Below are 22,291 nucleotides of genomic sequence, written 5' to 3' on the forward strand. Positions count from 1 at the left end.
TAATAACTTTATTTTTAATAAATCTAATGCCCATTCTCAATTCTCATTCTACTGGAAAACTATGTAACACTTGAGACTGTTGACCAACCCATAATTCTTAACACTACCTACTCTTGAGGCTTAGGACAATACTGTTTGTTTTATTATCCTAGAACTTTGATCTTCCTTTGGCACTTACTTCTCAACAATGTTCCCCTAGGCTTTCTTGTTATAAGGGGGTGTTTCTTGGAGTTTCATCCTTGGCACTATGTATATACTTAATATATGTTAAGCCGTCATACATATCTTTTTCCACTTCAGTACCCCTCCTTAGTGTTCCTGAAATCTAACATCTCAGAGCTATGAGATCAAATCCTGTGTTGGGCTCCACACTCAGTGTGGAGCCTGCTTAAGATCTCTCTACCTCTCCCTCTGCCTACCTCAAATAAACAAATACATGCATACATAATAATTTAACACTTTACTTCCCTCTTTAAAAACTTGTGATGGTTTTTAATTGGAATACACTATAAAATACAAATGAGCTACTGGTATTCAAGGCTCTTCTTATACTTGATCCCTTATTCTTGATCTCTGCAGCTTCATCTTCCACCCTTCCTCTCTGAATCTTATGTTTTAGTGACAATAAACTTCTCACTCAACAACTTTTCTTCTTCCTCATATTACATCCCCAAATCATATAATTCCTGATGAAGCCTTTTCTGACCTCTTCAGACCATTGTAAGTCCTTCTTGATTTCTACAAAAGTTTGACCATGTCTCTCAGAAACTTTGTCACATTGTTCCATGTACCTAGACCTCTACTGCACTGAGAGTTTTGTAAATCCAATCTGTATTTGGCACTTGGCACTCTAACTTACGTGCAGTAGAAATCAACAATGTGTTCAATGACTGAATGGCTTCTGTAATTGCAAGATCCATGATACACAGCACATTGCTTATGTTAGTTGCTCCGTATATGTTTTAAAAATGAATAGGCTATTATTTCAGTGTTCCCAGTAAAGGATGATAAATGGTACATAGTAACAAATTCTGCATTTTGGGAGATGTTGCAGTAATTTAAAAAAGCATTTAACCTAGGGTTCTTTGGTGGTGCAGTTGGTTAAGTGTCTTGACTCTTGGTTTCAACTTAGGTTATGATCTCAACATTGTGCGACTGAGCCCCAACTGGGGCTCCATGCTCAGCACAGAGTCTGATTTCTCTTTTCCTCTCCCTCCACTCCCCCACTTCTTCTGCTCTTTCTAATAAATAAATCTTAAAAAAGTTTTTAACCTTGTGTTTTCATAACTTCATGCCAACATTTGAGAGGTAATATAGAATCAAAGTAAAGGTTTTCTTAAATCATTAATTATTCTCATAAATATTCTTCGCTTACCTCAGGTTTTTGTTTTTTTCAGTCACTTCTGGTAGTTTTCTACACAACTTTTTTTCTTGCTAGGATGCTAGTAAAAATTTAAGGCTTCAACTGTAAAGTTGTTGTAGTTCATAAGAATTTTTTCCCTTAGACACAAAAAGAATTTTTTCATGAGTGAATGTTTATAGTATTTTTATCTGACTATATCCTAAAACACAGTGATAGATCAATGACATAAATTTATTCTTCAAATGATAGGATTTTTAGAAAATTTTCTCTCAATTTTACAGTGATACGGAGTTTTCATATTACAGACAGGGGGTCCTAGAATTTAATGAGAAGTTAAAGTAAGTATATTTGGGCACCTGGTGGCTCAGTCAGTTAAGCATATATCATTCCCTAATGACATATGATACTGAATATCTTATATACTTATTTGCCATCTGTATATCTCATTTGGTGAAGTGTCTGTTAGATCTTATGCTTATTTTGTAATTGGGTTGTTAGTTCTCTTATGTTGAGTTTTAAGAGTTCTTTGTATGTTTTGGACTCTAGTCCTTAATCAAATATGGGTTTTGCAATTTTTTCCTTCCATTCTGTAGCTTATCTTTTGCAGAGCAGAAGCTTTTAATTTTAATGAAGTCCAACTTATTAATTTTTTCATTCAGATATTATACTTTTGGTGTTATAAGTCATCACCAAACCCAACATCACCAAGATTTTCCTCCTGTGTTATTTTTATAACTCTTACAGTTTTGCATATTACATTTAGATAAATGATATGCTTCAAATTAATGATGTGAGGTCTGTATCTAGATTCTTTGTGTGTGTTTGTGTGTGTCCACTTGTTCCAGCACCATTTAAAAAAATGTAAATTAATGGGAATTGTCTCAGGTCGTGATCTCAAGGGTCATGAGATCTAGTCCCATGTTGCCCTCCCCTCTCAGCAGTGAGTCCACTGCAAATTCTTTCCCTCTGCCCCTCCATCCACTCATGTATCCTCTCTCTCCCTCTCTAAAATAAATAGATATATATTAAAAAATAAAGTAAGTATATTTGTGTGAAGAAGGATTCTGGGAATAGTCCTAGAATAATCAGTAATTGTCTTATTTATTTTCATATACCCACGAAAGACTCAGTTCTCAATTTTCTAAATCTTATGAGCTTTTGATATTTGTGCCTTCTAAATCATACAAAAGATTAGATAATAAATTGTTTTGGGTAAGCAGAAGAAAGGATAAAGTTTGGTCAAGTTGATCCTTTGACTTGTCAAGAGTAAGACTTTGTGAGCCTCTAGAAATATTTACAGAAATCAGTTCTGGGTATACTTCATTTAATGAAATTCATATTTCCGAGCATCTTGCTATAGAATAAATTTAATTTCAACTGAGTTATATCTTCTATTGATTTCTAAAACAAGTTAAAAATATATCCTCACCTAGAAGAAAAATCCCTTTAATAGAATTACAGTTATAAACAAGCAAAATCCTCTGAAAATAACTTCTTTGATAGAAAACTTATTTTCTGATGGAAATGGATAATTCCACTTAGATATTAAAAGCAATCTTAGGAATGATCCAAAGTACCACCTAATAAAACCTTTTATAAATGTCTATATACAATATATGGATACTCTGGCAATTCTACAATGTGCACATTCTTTAGGCTCACAATTTTCCCACTGTATTATTGCAATACCTAAAAGTAGAAAAAGTTTCCTGAGTTTTCCATGGACTCATGAAGTAATGCTCCCACTTTCCCATTAATTTACATTTTTCATGTGTATTACCATGTTTGTACAACAGAATCAGCACAGTATCTTTCATGAGGGGAAATAAACACAAATAAGTATGACACATTCACTCTTCATTTGAGTAGCAAAGTCATCCCAGTGTATGATGAAATATTGGTTACTGCCCAAGAATGATTTTTCTGTTGATGGAATATATTTGAATTTCCTACCTTTATCCACTGACCAATTCAAAATTTTTAATTTATCAGTTTAATAATATGTTTATATTATTAATTTAACAAATAAGTTACATAATATGCATTGTTTTAATTTAAAGTAAATTAATTTTAATTTAAATTAATTATAAATTAAAAGTAATTTAAAGTAAATTAAAACAGTGAAATTATGTAACTTATTTGTATTTTAGAAACATTTTAATTAAATATAACATTTTTAGAAAAGTGATCAAGTTATATCAAATTATATTTGTACAGAATTTACCAATTTATATTCTGTTTCTAATATCTCTTTACGTTCCATCAGTCTATTTGGTGTTTATGAGCAGCACAGTTTACATTATTTTAGTTATATAGAATGCTTTGATATTTGCTAAAGCAAACGTTCATCTGTTATTCTTTGTTGTTAATGAAGCTAATATGAAGTTTTCATTGAGCTGTATATACCCTTTTACTCAAGATTTCTTTCAGGACTACCAGGAAAGGATATTTCAGCAAATTGAGAGTCCTCAGGAATTTGCATATTATTGCAACACGAAGTGTGATTCTCCTACTAATACATTTTCTAACTAGTTTGGACTAGAGCATGGGTGTGTGCTAAACATGACATTTTGTACCTCATTTTATTACCTAAATAGTGTAAATTTTCATATTTATTTCAGTAGTTTTTCATTTAATTCTTCTGGATTTTATAACACAATAATTGTTTGCAAGTTATTCTTTTCTTTCAATCATCTGCTGTTTAGCTATTTCTAGCCCTTATTTAACAAATGGTCTTACTGCATTTGTCAAATTTTCAGAAAAAAAGGTAAAACACAGTAGTATGACTATCAGACATACTTTTCTTGTTTTTGTCTTTGATAGAAATGCCTCTAGGATTTCAGTAATAAGTATGTTTCTGGCAGCTGGTTTGTGGTAAATATTCTTTATCATGTTAGGGAAGAAGGCTAGTCAACTATTTCTTTTTACAACCATCATATATGATATCCCATATGGTGTGATCAAGTGAAAAAGGGGCTGATTTCTATTTCTTTTTACAACCATCATATATGATATCCCATATGGTGTGGTCAAGTGAAAAAGGGGCTGATTTCAAATCAAATGAAATGGATACAAATTCTAATTCTTATTTTCTCACTCTGTGATCTCAGAAAAAATTTTAATTTCTGACCATTCAGTTAAGGTAGACATATTTATAGAGTAGTGCCTATTATGTGGTAGCAGGAGACAAGGTACTAGAAAAAATATACAGACCGACTTCTTTCCTACTTTGTAAAGTAGAGCTAATAAAAGGACTGGGGGAAGGAAATAGGAGAGAAGGCACCATAAGATAACAGCAGTTTGAGAGACAGGAAGAGAATGAAGGAGCATAAAAGACTCAAGAATTGAGATGGCATGTCCTTTAGCAGCACAGGGAATACAAATGAAAAAATGATAAAAGATTAGCATGGTACTTTATAAAGATGACATACAACTTTATGAAGAATCTTGTATTTTCAAACTACGTATTTTAAGTCATTCAAATTGGGTTCTAAAACACTGTCAAAAGAAGTAACAAATAGGTAGCTGAAGCATATAGCTCTGGAGAAGATTCAACTCATAAGAGCTTGTTATATGATAAAGGAAGCATAGTAACTAATGGAAAACACGGGATTATGCAATTAGAAGGATATGCAGCAAAAGTGATACAGTTACATCTAGATAGTTATATTAGAGGTAATTTCTTTCTCAAACATTTTTTCTTTCCTTCTTCTTCCTTTTTTTTTAACGATTTTATTTATTTATTTGACAGAGATCACAAGCAGGCAGAGAGGCAGGCAGAAAGAGAGGGGGAAGCAGGCTTCCTGCTGAGCAGAGAGCCCAATGCGGGGCTCAATCCCAGGACCCTGGGATCATGACCTGAGCCAAAGGCAGAGGCTTTAACCCACTGAGCCACCCAGGCACCCCAAACCTTTTTTCTTTCAAAAATGCATACAAAATTCACAAATACTAAAATGAATAAAAGTTTTCAAAACCAAAACAGATTACTGTATAAATAGTGTTCATAAAACTGGGCGTTTGGGGGGAGAAATCAGGTTAAAACCTCTCCTCAAATCAAAAATATTCTGGTAGTCCCTTAAGTTGCTACTTGGAAAATGTGGCATTATAAAGAGACATTATATACACATATTTGTAATGCTTTACACATTCTAAAGCACTATACAAAGTTATCATCATTCTTATAATCATCACTGTTTTCTACCACCCAGACATTTAAGCCAAATTTCCAGGGTATTTGAATGTGCTTCTTCATACATCACCAACAGTGTGATGAAGCTCAGACCAGGTGATTCATGCAGTATATATTTGGGGATTAAAGTAAGAACATCAGGTCAACCAGGAGGAGGAACCTACATTAAATTGATTAATCCATATTGTTTTAGATAACAGCTGAGAACTATACTAATGATCAGACGCTTTTGCTGCCACTCACTCAGACATCTGCATAAAAGAAAAGTCAATGTTTTACAAATCACATTTACATCTCAGAAAACTGGTGAAACAAGTTTAAGGATACTCAATTTATTTAAGTGCCTTTGCAAAGAAATTGAGAATTTGTGAGGGACTGTCATGGTCCATTCAGTATCAGATTCTATGACCAAAATAATAGATTAGCAAATTTTTTATTAGTAATCTTGGATCCATCCACCCAACTGCAAATCTTATAGTGATTTTGTGTCATCAGCCTAGTACTGCATTTGTGCTGTTCCTTCTTGATTATAATGAATTTCATACACATATGTGAAAGTTGTCTTTCATTCTTCTCATTTTTTTAGGACTATATGTCGGGGTCACGCCTCCAAGATGGCGCCGGTTGCGCCCCTAAGATGGCGCCGGAGCAGCACGGACAGCCTAAAAAAAATCCGCCCTGGCCACACGTGACCTCGCGCTCGTCACATGAACACCGTATGCCACCACTGCCTACAAGCCCCAGATACCTCCTGCTCACACCTCTGTGATTGGCTGTATACCTCCTGTTCACGTGAACACCTCTGTGATTGGCTGTTATGCCCTATATAAGTCAAGGGAACTTCCCCGCAGGGGAAGGGGAAAGAAGGGGAGGAGAAAGCTCGACCAGGGAATAAACAAGAGCTTGTGCATCGACCTGTGTGTGTGTTGGTGTTGCGACATCTCTGTAGGCAGGGAGAGCGCAACATTTGGTGCCGAAACCCGGGAACTGTGAGTATATTTAAAAATAGCAAGGATACAGTGAAGGTAGAAATTCTGATACTGGTTGAGATATGTTCTGATTTACTGATAATGTTGAGGTATATTTAACTTTTTAATTTTATGTGCATCGATCTCACATTGAACAGTTTTGTTAGAGTGAAATACAATGTTTCCATTTTGTTTACTTGATTTTTAGAAGTGGTAGTTCTAACAGGAAGATTCCATGGAATAGAAGTTGTGCAGCCTTTTAAACTTAGCGTTTTAGAGAGAAGGCAATACATGAGTACTTTTTCCCCCTTGTCATATTGCACGTTCGTCACTAGGACGACCACAAAGGAAAGGTTAGAAGTTTGCTGAAGAGCAACCACAAAGGGACAGCAGCTATATGTTCGCAGATCGCGACTGTAAAGGTGTTAGAAGTTTGCTGAAGAGCAACCACAAAGGGACAGCAGCTGTATGTTCGCGGATCGCGACTGTAAAGGTGTTAGAAGTTTGCTGAAGAGCAACCACAAAGGGACAGCAGCTGTATGTTCGCGGATCGCGACTGTAAAGGTGTTAGAAGTTTGCTGAAGAGCAACCACAAAGGGACAGCAGCTGTATGTTCGCAGATCGCGACTGTAAAGGTAAAGATAATGGAGTCAGAAATTTTTAGACTCCGAATGGAGAGCCCCTTGCGGGCACTTTTGAAAGCTAACAGAACCCCTCTTGAGAGTTATTTAAGAAGTTGTTTTTCAGGAGGTGGGAATTTGAATAGTAAACCTGCGTCATCTCTGTGAAACCTTAAGATGATGAAATAGAACCTTTCTTTGTTCCTATTTCTTTAGTTATCACTGTCTTATCTAACACTTTGAACCAGTTAACTCAGTTGGAGCATGGTGCTAATGTGGCTAAGGATGGGAGTTCAATCCTTTTATAGGTCCCTTAACTTTACACACTTACACAGAACTCTTCATAGCTACAGATTGCCACTTCTTGTAGGTATATATCTCGCAATTCAGCTCTTAGTCACAGGGAAGGTGAGGAGTATAGCTTAGCATAAGCCTTTCATCTCAAATGGAAAGACAGCTTAAATAATTGGTATATGTGATACTATAGACTTTTAATCTAATATTTAAATTAAACATAATAATGTAATATCTAAAATATGTGTCACTATAATTTTCTCTGGGTAAGACCATTTTCTAAATAGTATCTTTTAAAAAGTAAATTTCAATAAATTAAGTTTCAGTAAAAATTAGGTACAAATACAAATAAAACATAGTAAGAAAAGGTGAAATCCTGTTAACACTGAGTTCTTGTGCCTAAGTTTGGGTTTATTAAAGGAAAGTATACTTGGTGCTATACAAGACAGCAGAGTCTTCAGTTCACATATACTATTCAGTATCACACAACTCCTAATTTCTGTTCTTGGCCTTTGCAGTTTATGTTAGTACCAGTTCATGTTAGTACTTTTCTCAGTTATGAGTTATGATTAGTATTATTTTTAGTACAATTTTTTGGTAAAAGATGTTAGATAAGTAAATATTGTTAAACACTTCAGTTGCTCTTAAGCTCCTCACATGCTGTTTAATCAGAAGAGTGTTGATTTGACCTCCAGAAAGAACCAAAGAAAGAGTTTACAAAGTATTTTGGCTGTTGTACTTACCTAGATTAGGATAGTTGCTGTCTGTCATTGCTCATTTGATATTGTGCTGCTAAGCAGTATCCGGAACTGAGGGACTACCCAACATCTCTATGCCTTTTTACCTCTTCTACCGTCTTAGGTATTCTGTACTTGACTTTGTAACTTTGCAGGTCTAGGGATGAGAAGTTTATTGAGGTAATGGAGGGTTATAATCAAGTAATTTGCTTCTGCTAGAGATAAAGTGAATGGATTTTGTAATGAGTGGTCATGATCAGAATAAAGGTTAAAAGGAAGCAAGCGCCTACTGTGAATACTCATCCTACCCTTCAGTGTTTTGACTCAACCATGGCGGAATAGAGAAGTACAATTATGGGCCATGGTGCAAGCCTGGCCTGCTCCTCTGCCCCTCTCTAACGACTTGACAGTGTGTCCTTTGTTTTTCTCTACCAATGCAAGTATCAGCTTTCCATCTCTACCATACAAGAACACCGAAGCAGCTTACAACATCACTTCCTTACTCCTTCCCGGGAGCCTCTGCTTCTTTGTTCGTTTTAACTATTCTTCTTCCCTTCAACCCCGTTGTATATCACTCGTAATGATCCTCAATCAAAGGGTAGATCTCCTCCAGGAACAAATGAACCTAATGTCGCGAATTCTCTCCACCAGTTGTATCCAGCCCTTATTGGGCATATGCATCACATCTAACTTGTATTCTAATCTCTCCCGAGCAGCGAACCTCTCCCGAGAATTATCTCAGATGCTCAACGGCACCTGGTCAGCCAAATTCCACAATCTGACAGCCTCCCTCTGGATGGAGATTCTGCAGATCAATGCCACGAGAGTAAACCCTCTCACGGCCTCCCAATTCCTACAAACTATGCAGGCAGTGGTGGCTTTTGGGAAATCCTGGTTTGGGACTATTGCACTCGGCTGTATTGTGCTCTTCGTCCTCCTCCTGGCGCTGCGTTGGATAAGGGCCCTCCAATGCACATTAGCCAGAGACCGGCAGGCTGTACATCAAGCCTTGGTAGCCATAGAGCATGGTAACTCACCCCAAGTATGGCTTAGCATGCTGGACTGATAATCAATGACGGGTAATGAGGACGATAACGGCGTACCAACCTAAGACAGAAGCTGCAGCATGCTCTGCAGTATTTGATGACGGGTAAGGGTGCAAGTTGATCGTCCCAACCTAAGACAGGCACTGTCCCTTATCCATACAAATAAATAAAGAAGGGGGAGCTGTCGGGGTCACGCCTCCAAGATGGCGCCGGTCGCGCCCCTAAGATGGCGCCGGAGCAGCACGGACAGCCTAAAAGAAAATCCGCCCTGGCCACACGTGACCTTGTGCTTGTCACATGAACACCGTATGCCACCACTGCCTATGAGCCCCAGATACCTCCTGCTCACGTGAACACCTCTGTGATTGGCTGTATACCTCCTGTTCACGTGAACACCTCTGTGATTGGCTGTTATGCCCTATATAAGGCAAGGGAACTTCCCCGCAGGGGAAGGGGAAAGAAGGGGAGGAGAAAGCTCGACCAGGGAATAAACAAGAGCTTGTGCATCGACCTGTGTGTGTGTTGGTGTTGCGTCATCTCTGCAGGCAGGGAGAGCACGACAACTATATTTACTGGCTACCTAAATCATACGCAAGACACTGGGATATGGCTGGGGATTAAAAAAAAAATTACAAAGCTCCACTGGTCCCTCAAGAAGTTTTTCTGACATAAAAAGATACACCAACAAGTAGAGACAGCTTTGAGAGTTCAGAATGAGCCCTGAATAAAGTGTGCTAGAGAAACGTCTGGAGAACATCTCTCAGGGGGTGTGGGATTTGATCTGGGCCAAGATAGAAAAGTAGGACTTAAGTTCACTTTTAAAGAGTTGTGGTTTATTTAATGGAATGCCAATGATGAGCTTTGTCATGGAAAGACTACTGTGCAGAAAGACATGGAAGAGTCTAAGATTAATTCTTAAAACAAGATAAATAGTCCCTTTCTGTGTGTCTTTTTTTTTTTTTTAGTACAGTCATCTTTGAAATTCTGTTATTTCATACATTGTGCATATAGGATATCTGAAATTGGCCTGACTTTCACATTTGACTGTTGCATACAGTTTAAGCCTATATTGAACCTATATAGCAATGGTGACCCATGACCAAACAGCTTTAGTTATTGTTTTAGTTATAGTTTTAATTCCCTGCTCATTATTCTAACAACTATATAATCCATGCACACAGTCCTATTTGACCAAGGGAGTAATGATTTTTTGGTCTCAGTTTGACTTTCCCCGGTGTTTCTACAGTGAAAGTTTCATGGGATGACAAGCACTCTTAATTTTATGCTCAACACAGACTAAAGAACACTTTGGTCAAAGGAGTTCATAATTTTGTGCCAAGTTTAAACTGAGCATCTAAGTAACATAAATAATTGCAAACAGTATATTGTGTGTGTGTACACCGTTAGAAAATCATAGACTGAAACTAATCCTAACTAAAACCAAGATTCTTACCCAGTCTGACTCCTAAGCTAATGTCCTTTCCACTGTCTTATAGTCCCTCTAAAAGTCATTTTTCTTTATTTTTAAACAAGTAACACTTCAACAAATATATTAGGCTAGTTTATAAATTACAAGATATTATCTTCATTAGTGGTCATGAGCAAAAACAATTTATTGTTACCCAAAGACCTTATCAGTTTTATATTATTGGTGGGAATGGGAAACAAGCAAATGCATTTATATTCAGAGCACATTTACTTTGTTATAATGCCCCCATGACAAAAGTGTGACTTTCATATCTAGGTTAAGCTGATGACTGTCACTACACATGACAAATGCCTGTGGCTTATGAGACCCAGTGCTTTTGCTTTATTTCCCATTTGTTAAAATATGTTTAAATCACTTACAGAAAAATTTTAATAAAAAGGAAAATTGAAAGAATATCCTTCAGATAGAAATTAAAACTATGGTGCTATTTGTATCTCTAGACAATAGGATTTGTGTTACTGATACCAGGGATAATGAAATTCCTATGCACTTTGAATAGCTTGAGATTTATCTCCCTCCTCTCAACTGAGGCTTAATAATATCTTGTCTTCTTAGAAAGAAAAATGCCATTAAGTTAGTACATGTTCTTATTGTCTGTGACCTCTGGATCAATCCCACTCTATTATGACTAAGACATAAATCAAACATTTCAATTTGGTTTTTAGACTGGCAAGCACTGATGTAATATAATTCTTTTTAGAAAGAGGGAAATAATTTGAGAAAATGTCAAGGTGCTGCTTTAAAATGCCACCATGTCATGTTTTTCTTTTAATCCTAATTTCCATTAGTGTGAAAAATGGATGGCAAAGAGAGGGAGGCAGGGTAAGTAATCAGTATCAGATCACTGCCAGTGTGAGGACCATACAGGCCAGGCCTGGGCAAAGGCAGGGATGTAGCACAGGGGGCTGCTGTCCTCCTGCTGGGTTACCAGCAAGGGTCTCTGTCAAGGCAGGCAGAAGACAAACGGTAAAACACCACTAGGGGAGGTGTCAAGCATGGCAGACAGGTACAGGAAGAGGTGAAAATCTCTTCTGCCATCTATAGGTCAGATAAAAATTTCACTGCCTTCACTCTTAACATGTGGTTCTCCTGAGGTCAGAGACTTCATTGCTCTGGGCTCCCTGCAGTGGACAACACACTGCCTTTTCTGAGGAAACAACCAGAGGGAGCCCAGAGGGAGCCGAGTAAACAAAAGGTGAGACGGAGCTCAAGATCTTCCATAGACCTTGACAGCCCTTGGCGGCACCAGCCTGTGCCTGCCTCTCAGCGGTTCCGGGAGGCAAAGTATGTTGTGGAACATACTTTGATCTAAAAACAGAGAACTCTTAAAATATGCTATTGTAATGACTGCTAAACACATGCTAGAGATTCTTTTTTCGTTTTCTACTTCAGCAAGATATTTTTAAATAAAACTCCTGCTCAACCTATTAAAACTATCTGTCGAATACTGAAACTTTCTAGCAGAAAGTATTCTAGTACAAAGGATTTGTTTTGGCTAAATTTGATCTCTTCATTAAATAAGTAGGGATTGATGCAGAAAGAAATGATTTCAATTTCAGTAGTTTAAATATTTTTTCTTTTTGAATTAATTTCATTTTAGAAATGTAATGCTATTCAACATATTTGCTAGTAAGAGCAGTAATGAGATATGGGTAATGAGGTTAACTGGAGTAGCCTGCCTCTTCCCTTGGTCTCTCCCTGCCTCTGTGTTTGGGCACCAATTTCAGATTTCACCCAGGGAGCTCCTGAGAGGGTTGAGAACCACTATAAAAGAACTATAAGCTTAATGCTGATATTCAGTATTACAATTCTGTTTTGATTACTTATATTCTTTCTTTCCCCAAATAAAAGTATCTAAAGAAATTCAGCTTTCAGCATTAAACTTTTTTTTTTTTTAAGCTTGGAATCATTAATCTTCTCTTGTTAAAATTACATTCATTAAATGCACTAAAATATTTTGTATGAAAGTAAGTAAATAACCATGAGTTTTTTTTTTTTTAAACTAGGTTGTTAAAAATTAAAAATGCCATGTTTTAACATATTAACTGATAAGACTCACGGATATCATTTTATAGCCATGAACACTATAACTAAAACTAATATTGTGTATTAGTTTTACAGAAGGAAAGTATAAAAAGGGAAAAAGGGAAGTAGCCACTTTACTGCATTGGTATTTTTAGTGTCCACCTTCCTAACTAATGGGTTTATCGATTATAATGACCAACACAGAATATTCTAGAACCTTTATGTTTGCCACCAGTTGCTAAAACTTCCTAAATATAACTTAATATTTAATAGATTTCATACATAGAAATTATGTAAAATTCTGTTACGTGAAGTTGCAGTTCTAAGAGTGGAGCTACCCTGGTGAGCAACTCAGCATCAGGGGTCTCTGGAACCCATGCCAGGCACAGCAAAGCTCTTTAAGGCTTGGTTTCATTGTGTTTGGACTAGTTCTCTTGCCAACATTTAACCTCTGTTTGAAATCTCCATCTTCTGTGGCATCCTGTGTTTTCCTTTTGTGATCTATTCCTTGTTTTACCCTGTAATTCAATCTTGGCATTTTCAGACATGTTACTGGTGGTTGGCTTTACTGTTTTCCATAGTAAAATATTAAAGTATGAAGAAGGGACACGTAGACTGAAATGACACTATGTGGAAGTTAATAAACCCTCATTGCTCTACAACGGGGATCTAAGCAGAGAAAATTTTTAAGACTGTTAATTTGGCAAATTATAGTTTTCAGTCTACCCTAATGACTGTATAGGTGATAGATAGGTTATTATAAATTTAGGTAGAGAATTATATGCTAGCTGTTATGTGTTCAAAATTCTACAGCTCTCTGTAAATGCTGAGAATCCTATTTGACTTTATCATTTCACTACCAAAGCTCTTGAAAAGTTCTTTTATAGTCATGTTACTTCCTTGGCACGTCTGCATTCAAGAAAGGATACTGGTTTATATATGAATAAAATAAAAACAAAATAAATTCTTATACAGAGAGAGATCTTTCAAACTAAGAAAAAAATAGAGCGTAAGTTAATTTACAGCTTCCAGCCTCATAATGTATGGGTCATTCCCAAAGCAAGGGATCAAACTCACATACATATGAAAATTGCATCATTTGTATCATCTCACTTTATGATGACCCAAGACGGCCAGGTGAGTGATAGAACTTGGGGTCCCTGGTACCAATGACTATTCAAATCTGGCCATTCTCTGCACCTGCTGGGCCCTGGCATGGCTTCTTTCTCCCAGGCCCTTCTAAGGGTCTTTCTTTGAGTCGATTTTCTTTCTACATTCTGTTTAACTGAGGGACACACTGCAGGTGGGTGCAGGGCCCTTCAGTCAGGAGACATTCCTGGGAGATCCCATAGTTTACAACTGGAGGACTTCAATGTCAGTTCACTCTCCAAAAAATATTAAAACATTTTAAATTTAGAGATAAAATGAAGGTGATGTACAACACATGCATATACCATATGCTGTGCTAGCTAAGTAAAGGTGCCTAATGGAAGTAAATACTATGGTGATGCTGTACAAACATGGTTTTTGTAAATTTTAAAGAGGAAATCACAACATATATTTGACTAATTTAAATATATTATGTAGGGAGGGGAGTGGCAAGATGGTGGAGAAGTAGGAGACTCTGTTTCAACTGGTTCCCTAAAGTGAGCTAAATAACATTCTGAACACCCATGAAATGAGCCTGAGATATAGGATTATACATGTCTGGATCTCTTTGGGGGCAGAATATCATCAGTGGCCAGTGAAACAGAGTGGGAATGCTCGGACTGATATTGGAGGATAAACAGAATGGGGAGGGAGCCACTAGAAGTGACCCACTGGAAAGTAATACCCCAATACAAAAGTGCCCTGTGACTGGGGACCAGCATTAACTTGGAGACTGGTTAAAAGCACTCAAAAAGAGCAGAAGACCTTAAGGGGCTCCTGGTGGAATCAGGCAGTCATGGGCACGGGCCTAAGGCCACAGTCCCAGGACAGGCAGTGCCAGCAACCATCTGTGCCAGAGAGAGCCAGCAGGGGACCCAGTCGTGGTCTCTGAGCCCGCAGCTTTCCATTGCTTGCACCACCACTCCCACTAGGCATACTCCCACCCTTGCCTGAGAGATCCTGGTGTGGGCATCGGTCAGCAGTCTGAGCCTGCAGCCTTCTGCAACCTGTGCCTCTGACAGGTCTGAGTGTACCCAGTTGTGCCTGAGAGAACTCAGTGTGGTCTCCAGTCAGGGTCCCTCAGCCTGCAGCCCTATGCGACCTGTGACCTGTGCCTCTGCTGAGTGTTCGTGCACCCAGCATGGGTGTGGACCCTAGATAGCAGTCCTGGTAATGGCAGTCACCTGGGTTCGGGCTTGCCCGGACCAATATTGCTCGCGGTTTTAGTGGCCCAGGGGCGCAGAGACAAGTGGGGGCCTCGGGCGACCACTGAGACGGTGGCTGGTGGTACGCACCACCTGTGGGAGGTTGCAGTGTTTAGCGGAGTTTGCAGATGGGGAATCTGTGTGTTCTGGACCATCCAGACGGGATGAGATGGAGGTCTGGGTGTGGACAGTTTGCTTTTCATGGAAACCTCCGAAATGCCACAAAAAGCCTCTAAAGAACAAAAACCTTCAAAGAACTAAAGCCTGAAACACAGATTTCCACAGAGCCCTGCCCCTTGATCAGGGGCAGGGCGACTCAGCCCAAGCAAGGTTGATTGAAAAACAATGTGGAAGGCCCCTCCCCCAGAAGACAAGCAGAAGAACAAGAGAACAACAGCCACAGGGTCCCCAAAAAACTGTAAAACCCCAACATCAGAGGAAAACAATGTATTACACCCCCAGTAGTGCCCCCAAACCTGTAAACCTATATATTTCATAAATACACCCTCTTCTTTCTCTTTCTCTTTCTTTCTTTTTTTCTCTCCTTTTCTTTTCTTCTCTCTTTCTCTTTCTTTTTTCTTTTAAATTTGTTCTCATGATTCTTGTTCTTTTAATTTTTTTAAATCTACTTACCATTGCAACTAGAGGTTTAATACAACATATTCCATAATAACTTTTTAACTTTTTATATATATATGTGTGTTTCTTTTTCTCTTTTTTAAAAATATACACATAGATATAAGCTTCAAGGTGATCCTTTTTCCCTATTCAATACTACCCTTATATATAAACCAGTTTTAATTTTCCTGTATCTCTGGAAAGTTTAGTCCTTTAACAAAGATAACAAGATACACCCAGGAAGAACCAAAATAACCTTCCCACTCACATTGAGGGTTTATAACCACTTTCCCATCTTATTCTTCTGTCAGTGTTTCTGTGTATTTGTTTTTTTGTACTATATAAATCTCATTCTTGGGGTTCATTTGGGCTGGGTTCTTTTTTTTTTTTCCCCTTGTCTTTTACTTCCATCAGTCATATTTTCATCTGTTTTTGTTTATGTACCTTATAAATCTTACTTTTGGGGCTCATTTTGGCTGGGTTTTCTTCCTTTTTTTTTCTTTTTCCGTTTTTTTTGGGGGGGGTGACTTCCAATTGCTCCCAAACTTTCCAGGGTGCACCTTGCCTGGATCATGGTTGATATATTCAGCTATACCTCCCCTTAATCTCACCAAAATGACTAGGAGGAGGAACACCCAACAGAGGAAAAATTCAGAGACTGTGCCCTCTGCCACAGAATTACTGGATATGGACATAAATATTATGTTGGAAAAGGAAGTCAGAGTAACAATTATCCAGGCAGTGGCTAGGTTGGAGAAGACCATTAGTGGCAACATACAATCTCTAAGTGTGGACATGAAGGCTGATCAGGCAGTACTAAAAATGTTATCAGTGACATCCAACCTAATCTGAACACTCTAATGGCTAGGGTAACCTGAAGGAGAAGATCAAATTAGTGATCTTGAAGACAAAATGATAGAAAAGAAGGATCAGGAGGAGGTCTGGAATAGAGTTTAGAAGATGCAAAAACAGAATTAGGGAAATAAATGATGCCATGGAACGTTCCAACATCAGAATTATTGGGATCCCTGAGAGGGTGGAGAAAAAGCAAAGACTAGAAGATATAGTTGAACAAATTCTGGATGAAAATTGCCCTAATTTGGGTAATGCAATGGAACAAGTGTCTGTGTCCTAGAGGCAGAAAGGATACACCCCTCCAGATCAACAAGTGTAGAAAGACCTCCAGACACTTAATTGTAAAATTCATGAATCATAATTTCAGACAGGAGGTCTTAAGGGAAGCTAGTGGGAAGAGATTTCTTATGAACAGAGGAAGGACCATCAGAATAACGTCAGACATGTCCACAGAAACCTAGCAAGACAGAAAAGGCTGGCAAGACACATTCAGGGCACTAAATGAGAAGAACATTCAGTCAAGGATACTTTATCCAGCAAGGTTGAAATTCAAAATGGATCGAGAGATAAAGAGTTTCTAAGACTGGCAAGATTTAAAAGAGCATATGACCACCAAGCCAGCACTACAAGAAATGACAAGAAATATTAAGGGGGGTTCTATAAAAGAAAAAAGAATCCAAGAGTGACATAGAACAGAAATTTATAGAGATAATCTATAAAAATAAGAACTTCACAGGCAGCATGATATCAATAAAAACTCATCTTTCAGTAATCACTCTCAATGTGAATGGCCTAAATGCTCCCATAAAATGGCACAGGGTTGCAGTGTGGATAAAATGAGAGGACCTGTCCATAAGCTGTCTACAAGAGACCCATTTGGAACCAAAGATATATCCAGACTGAAAGTGAAGGGACGGAGAACCATCTTTCATACAAATGGGCCTCAAAAGAAAGCTGGGGTAGTGATTCTCATAACAGATAAAGTAGATTTTAAGCTAAAGACTGTAGTCAGAGATACAGAAGGACACTACATCATTCTTAAAGGGTCTATCCACCAAGAATCTCCAACAATTGTAAATATTTATGCCCCCAATATGGGAGTAGTCAACTACATAAACCAACTGTTAATAAAAAAAGAGTCATATTGATATGAACACATTAATTGTAGAGGATCTTAACATGCCACTCTCAGTAATAGAAGGATCTAAGCAGAATACCAATAAAGAAATAAGAGCTTTGAATGACACATTGGACCAGATAGATATATAGATATATCTATCATAGATATATACAGAACATTCCACCCTAAAACAACAAAACCCTCATTCTTCTCGAGTGCACATGGAACTTTCTCCAGAATAGATTACATACTGGGTCACAAATCAGGGCTCAGCTGATACCAAAAGACTGAAATTATTCCCTGCATATTCTCAGACCACAATGCTTTGAAACTGGAACTCAACCACAAGAAAAAGTTTGGAAGAAATACAAATATTTGAAAGCTAAAGGCCTTCCTGCTCGAGAACATTTGGGTCAACCAGGAAATCAAAGAGGAACTTGAACAATTCATGGAAACCAGTGAGAATGAAGACACAACATTCCACAACCTATGGGATATGGCAAAGGCGATCCTAAGGGGGAAATACATAGCTATCCAAGCCACATTCAAAAAAATTGAAAAATCTTGAATACACCAATTCTCTTTACACCTTAAAGAACTGGAAAATCGACAATAAATTAAGCCAAACCCATGCACAAGAAGAGAAATAATTAGTATTAGAGCAGAGATCAATGAGTTATAGATACAGTAGAACATATCAACAAAACTAGAAGCTGGTTCTTTGAAAGAATCAATAAGATCAATAAGCCACTGGCCCAATTAATCCTAAAGAAATGAGAGAGGATCCAAATTAATAAAATTATAAATGAAAAGGGGGAGGTCATGGCTAACATCAAGGAAATAGAAACAATCATCAGAAATTATTTTCAACAGTTATATGCCAATAAGCTAAGCAACCTAGAAGAAATGGATGCATTCCTGGAAATTTATAAATTTCCAAAACTGAAACAGGAAGAAATCGACAACCTGAATAGACCAATATCTAGTAGAGAGATTGAAGCAGTGATCAAAAACCTCCCCAAAAATCCAAAAGTCCAGGACTTGATGGATTCCATGGGGAATTCTACCAAACATTCAAAGGGGAAATAATACCTATTCTCCTGAAGATGTTTCAAAAAAATAGAAACAGATGGAAAACTTCCAGACTCTTTCTATGAAGCCAGCATTATCTGGACCCCCAAACCAGGCAAAGATCCCATCAAAAAGGAGAATTTCAGGCCAATATCCCAGATGAATATGGATGCCAAGATTCTTAACAAGATCCTAGTTAATAGGGTTCAACAGTACATTAAAAAGATTAACCACCATGACCAGGTGGGTTTTATCCCTGGGATGCAAGGGTGGTTCAACATTCACAAATCAATCAATCTGATAGAACAAATCAATAAGAGAGAAGAACTACATGGTCCTCTCAATTAAGGCAGAAAATGCATTTGACAAAATACAGCATCCATTCCTGATTAAAACTCTTCAATGTATAGGGATAGAGGGAATATTCCTCAACTTCATAAAATCTTTGAAAAATCCACAGCGAATATCATTCTCAATGGGGAAAAGCTGACAACCTTCCCTCTGAGATCAGAAACATGACAAGGATGCCCACTCTTGCCACTGTTTTTCAACATAGTACTAGACGTCCTAGCAACAGCAATCAGACAACACAAAAAAATAAAATGTATTCAAATTGACAAAGAAGAAGTCAAACTCTCTCTCTTCACAGATGATATGATACTTTACAAGAAAAACCCAAAAGACTTCACCCCCAAACTACTAGAACTCATACAGCAATTCAGTAATGTGCAGAAATACAAAATAAATGCACAGAAATCAGTTGCTTTCTTATACACTAACAATGAAAATATAAAAAGGGAAATGAGAGAATCAATTCCATTTACTATAGCACCAAGAACTGTAAGATACTTTGGAATAAAACTAACCAAAGAGTTAATGGGTATGTACTCAAAGAACTACAGAATGCTCATGAAAGAAATTGAAGAAGACAGGAAAAGATGGAAAAGCATTCCCTGCTCAGGGATCAGAAGACTAAACATTGTTAAAATGTCTATATTGCCCAGAGCAATCTGTACTTTCAATGCCATCCTGATGAAAATTCCACTGACATTTTTCAAAGTTCTGGAACAAACAATCTTAAACTTTGTATGGAACCAGAAGAGACCCTGCATTGCTAAGGAAATGTTGAAAAAGAAAAACAAAGCTGGGGCATCATGTTGCCTGATTTCAAGTTTACTACAAAGCTGTGATCACTAAGACATAATGGTATTGGCACAAAAAAAGAAACCCAGACCAGTGGAACAGAGTAGAGTGTCCAGATATGGACCGGCAACTCCATAATCAAATAATCTTCGACAAAGCAAGAAAAAATATCCAGTAGAAAAAAGACAGTCTCTTCAATAAATGGTGCTGGGAAAATTGGACAGCTATGCATTTAAGAATGAAACTGGACCATTCACTTACACCATATACAAAGATAAACTCGAATTGGCCCTATGCCCCACAGTGTTCATAAGAGCAATATCCACAATAGCCAAACTGTGGAAAGAGCCAAGATGCCCTTCAACAGATGAATGGATAAAGAAGATATGGTCCATATATACAATGGATATTACGCCTTCATCAGAAAGGATGAATACCCAAATTAGTAGCAACATGGACAAGACTGGAAGAGATTATGCTGAGTGAAATAAATCAAGCAAAGAAAGTCAATTATCATATGGTTTCATTTACTTGTGGAGCATAAGGAATAACATGGAGAACATTAGAAGAATGAAAGAAATAGTGAATTGGGGGAAATTGGAGGGGGAGATGAACCATGAGAGGCTGTGGGCTCTGAGAAACAAACTGAAGGTTTTGGAGGAGAGAGGAGTGGGGGGATGGGTGACCCAGCCTGGTGGTGAGCCTGGTGGATATTAAGGAGGGCACATATTGTATGGAGCACTGGGTGTGGTACATAAACAATGAATCTTGGAACACTGCAAAAATAAAATAAAATAAAATAAAATAAAATAAATATATTACGTATTTATAGCACTTAAATATGGTTTATAATAACAATTCACACAGTATGTTTATATTAAATATATTAAGTAACACATTTTAAGCTATATTTTGCTGGGATTGGTAATTTACCTCTTTGAATATGGGAAAATATAAATATTTATGTCAACAAAATAGATAATGTGCCTGCTGGCTGTAGAATAATGGCAGGAAAGAAATACTTGCATAGAGAGTGAAGGAGACTAATCAAAGGAAGGCATTTGAGACTGACTGCTATAACTACTGTTCTTGGAATGAGCCTGTGCCTGTATCACACCTTCAAGATGCATATAGGGAACAGATTGACCTACCTGTGATGTTCACTGCAGTATTTTTCTTACTATGATAAATATCTAGCAAAATTAAGACACTTTTATATTAAACAAATATTTTTTGAAAAAGTATATGATATATTATTAGAGCACATACAATTATCCAGCTATCTTGAAAACATGAGGATGTCTAAAATAGACCATGAATTCCTTAGGACTATGAGTATTTTACCTACTCAAAGCTTTTGTTAAATATTGAGTGTGGACATGAATTTATTTTATATTAAAATGAAACTTTAAAAATGAGAAAGTAGCATCTGGATGGTTAGTATTTGTAGATTAATGGCATTAGAAAAGCCAACATGATTTGTAGAATTTTATAAATTAATGGATTAAATAATCATTATGTGATTTTGACTCAGTCAACCACAAACTCAAGATTGTTATAATTTTCCCACAAGTAGATAAAAAATCACAATAGGAAATAAAAAAACCCAGCACCTTACAGTTCACAGTGAAATTAAGAAAGATAAATGTATGAATATTTTGCTACTGAGAATTCTGACCCAGAAAGAAAACAAACATTAATTCCATTAAAGGAGGCTTCTACCAATACAATATGGGTAAGTGATAGACCAAACAGAACAAGAACATGCTTACCAGGAAAGGAAACTACTTACTGGGGAAAACCACATCACTTTAAGAATCCAAATTGTAAGAGCAAAGTTCACGAGGAGGATGATGAGTAAAAGAAGAACAAATAAGTACAGACAACGCTTTCTCCAGCCATAAATGCCAATCTTGTAGACACACTGGTTCTCTGGCCTCTGTATGTGGGTGCCTTCTGTGGTTGTAGTGTATTGTTCACGGACCATCTGCCACGGGGTAGGGAGGGGGTGGGAGAAGGGACAGGGAACGGGTGAGGTCGAGAGGGAGGGTCAGAGAGACACCAAGACAGAGAAGGAGAGAGAGAAAGGGAGAGAAGGAGTGTAGAGCCATAGGGAGGAGAGGAAGGAGCCGGAGAGGGTGAGAGAGGGAGGGACAAAGAGAAAGAAACAGAGAACTTGTTTGTCAATACTGATTTACTACAAGTCCCACAAGATTATACTTTTTACCCCAATAATAAATTTTCAAAATGAAGATGAGTTTTAAAAAGAACTGAATGTAACTTTGAAATATATCATTATTTCAAGCACAGAGTGATATTTTCTCTATCATTCAAAATAGTTTAGATACAACCAATTCATCGAAATCCAGTGACCATATTTTCACATTTTAATCATTTTA

At 37.4% G+C, this 22,291-nt stretch overlaps 1 protein-coding gene across 3 annotated transcripts in view; it reads right to left on the minus strand.

Annotated features, from left to right (window-relative positions):
• Window positions 1-22,291, minus strand: part of SGCG (sarcoglycan gamma) — a 152,366-nt gene that overhangs the window by 82,408 nt on the left and 47,667 nt on the right. For all 3 annotated transcript variants that reach the window (XM_032314596.1, XM_032314593.1, XM_032314594.1), the window contains exon 2: window positions 21,685-21,879. In XM_032314596.1, coding sequence (XP_032170487.1) covers window positions 21,685-21,879 — 195 coding nt within the window. The remainder of the gene's footprint in view (window positions 1-21,684; window positions 21,880-22,291) is intronic.

This window comes from Mustela erminea, chromosome 15 (genome assembly GCF_009829155.1).
Source record: "Mustela erminea isolate mMusErm1 chromosome 15, mMusErm1.Pri, whole genome shotgun sequence".
NCBI lineage: Eukaryota > Metazoa > Chordata > Mammalia > Carnivora > Mustelidae > Mustela > Mustela erminea.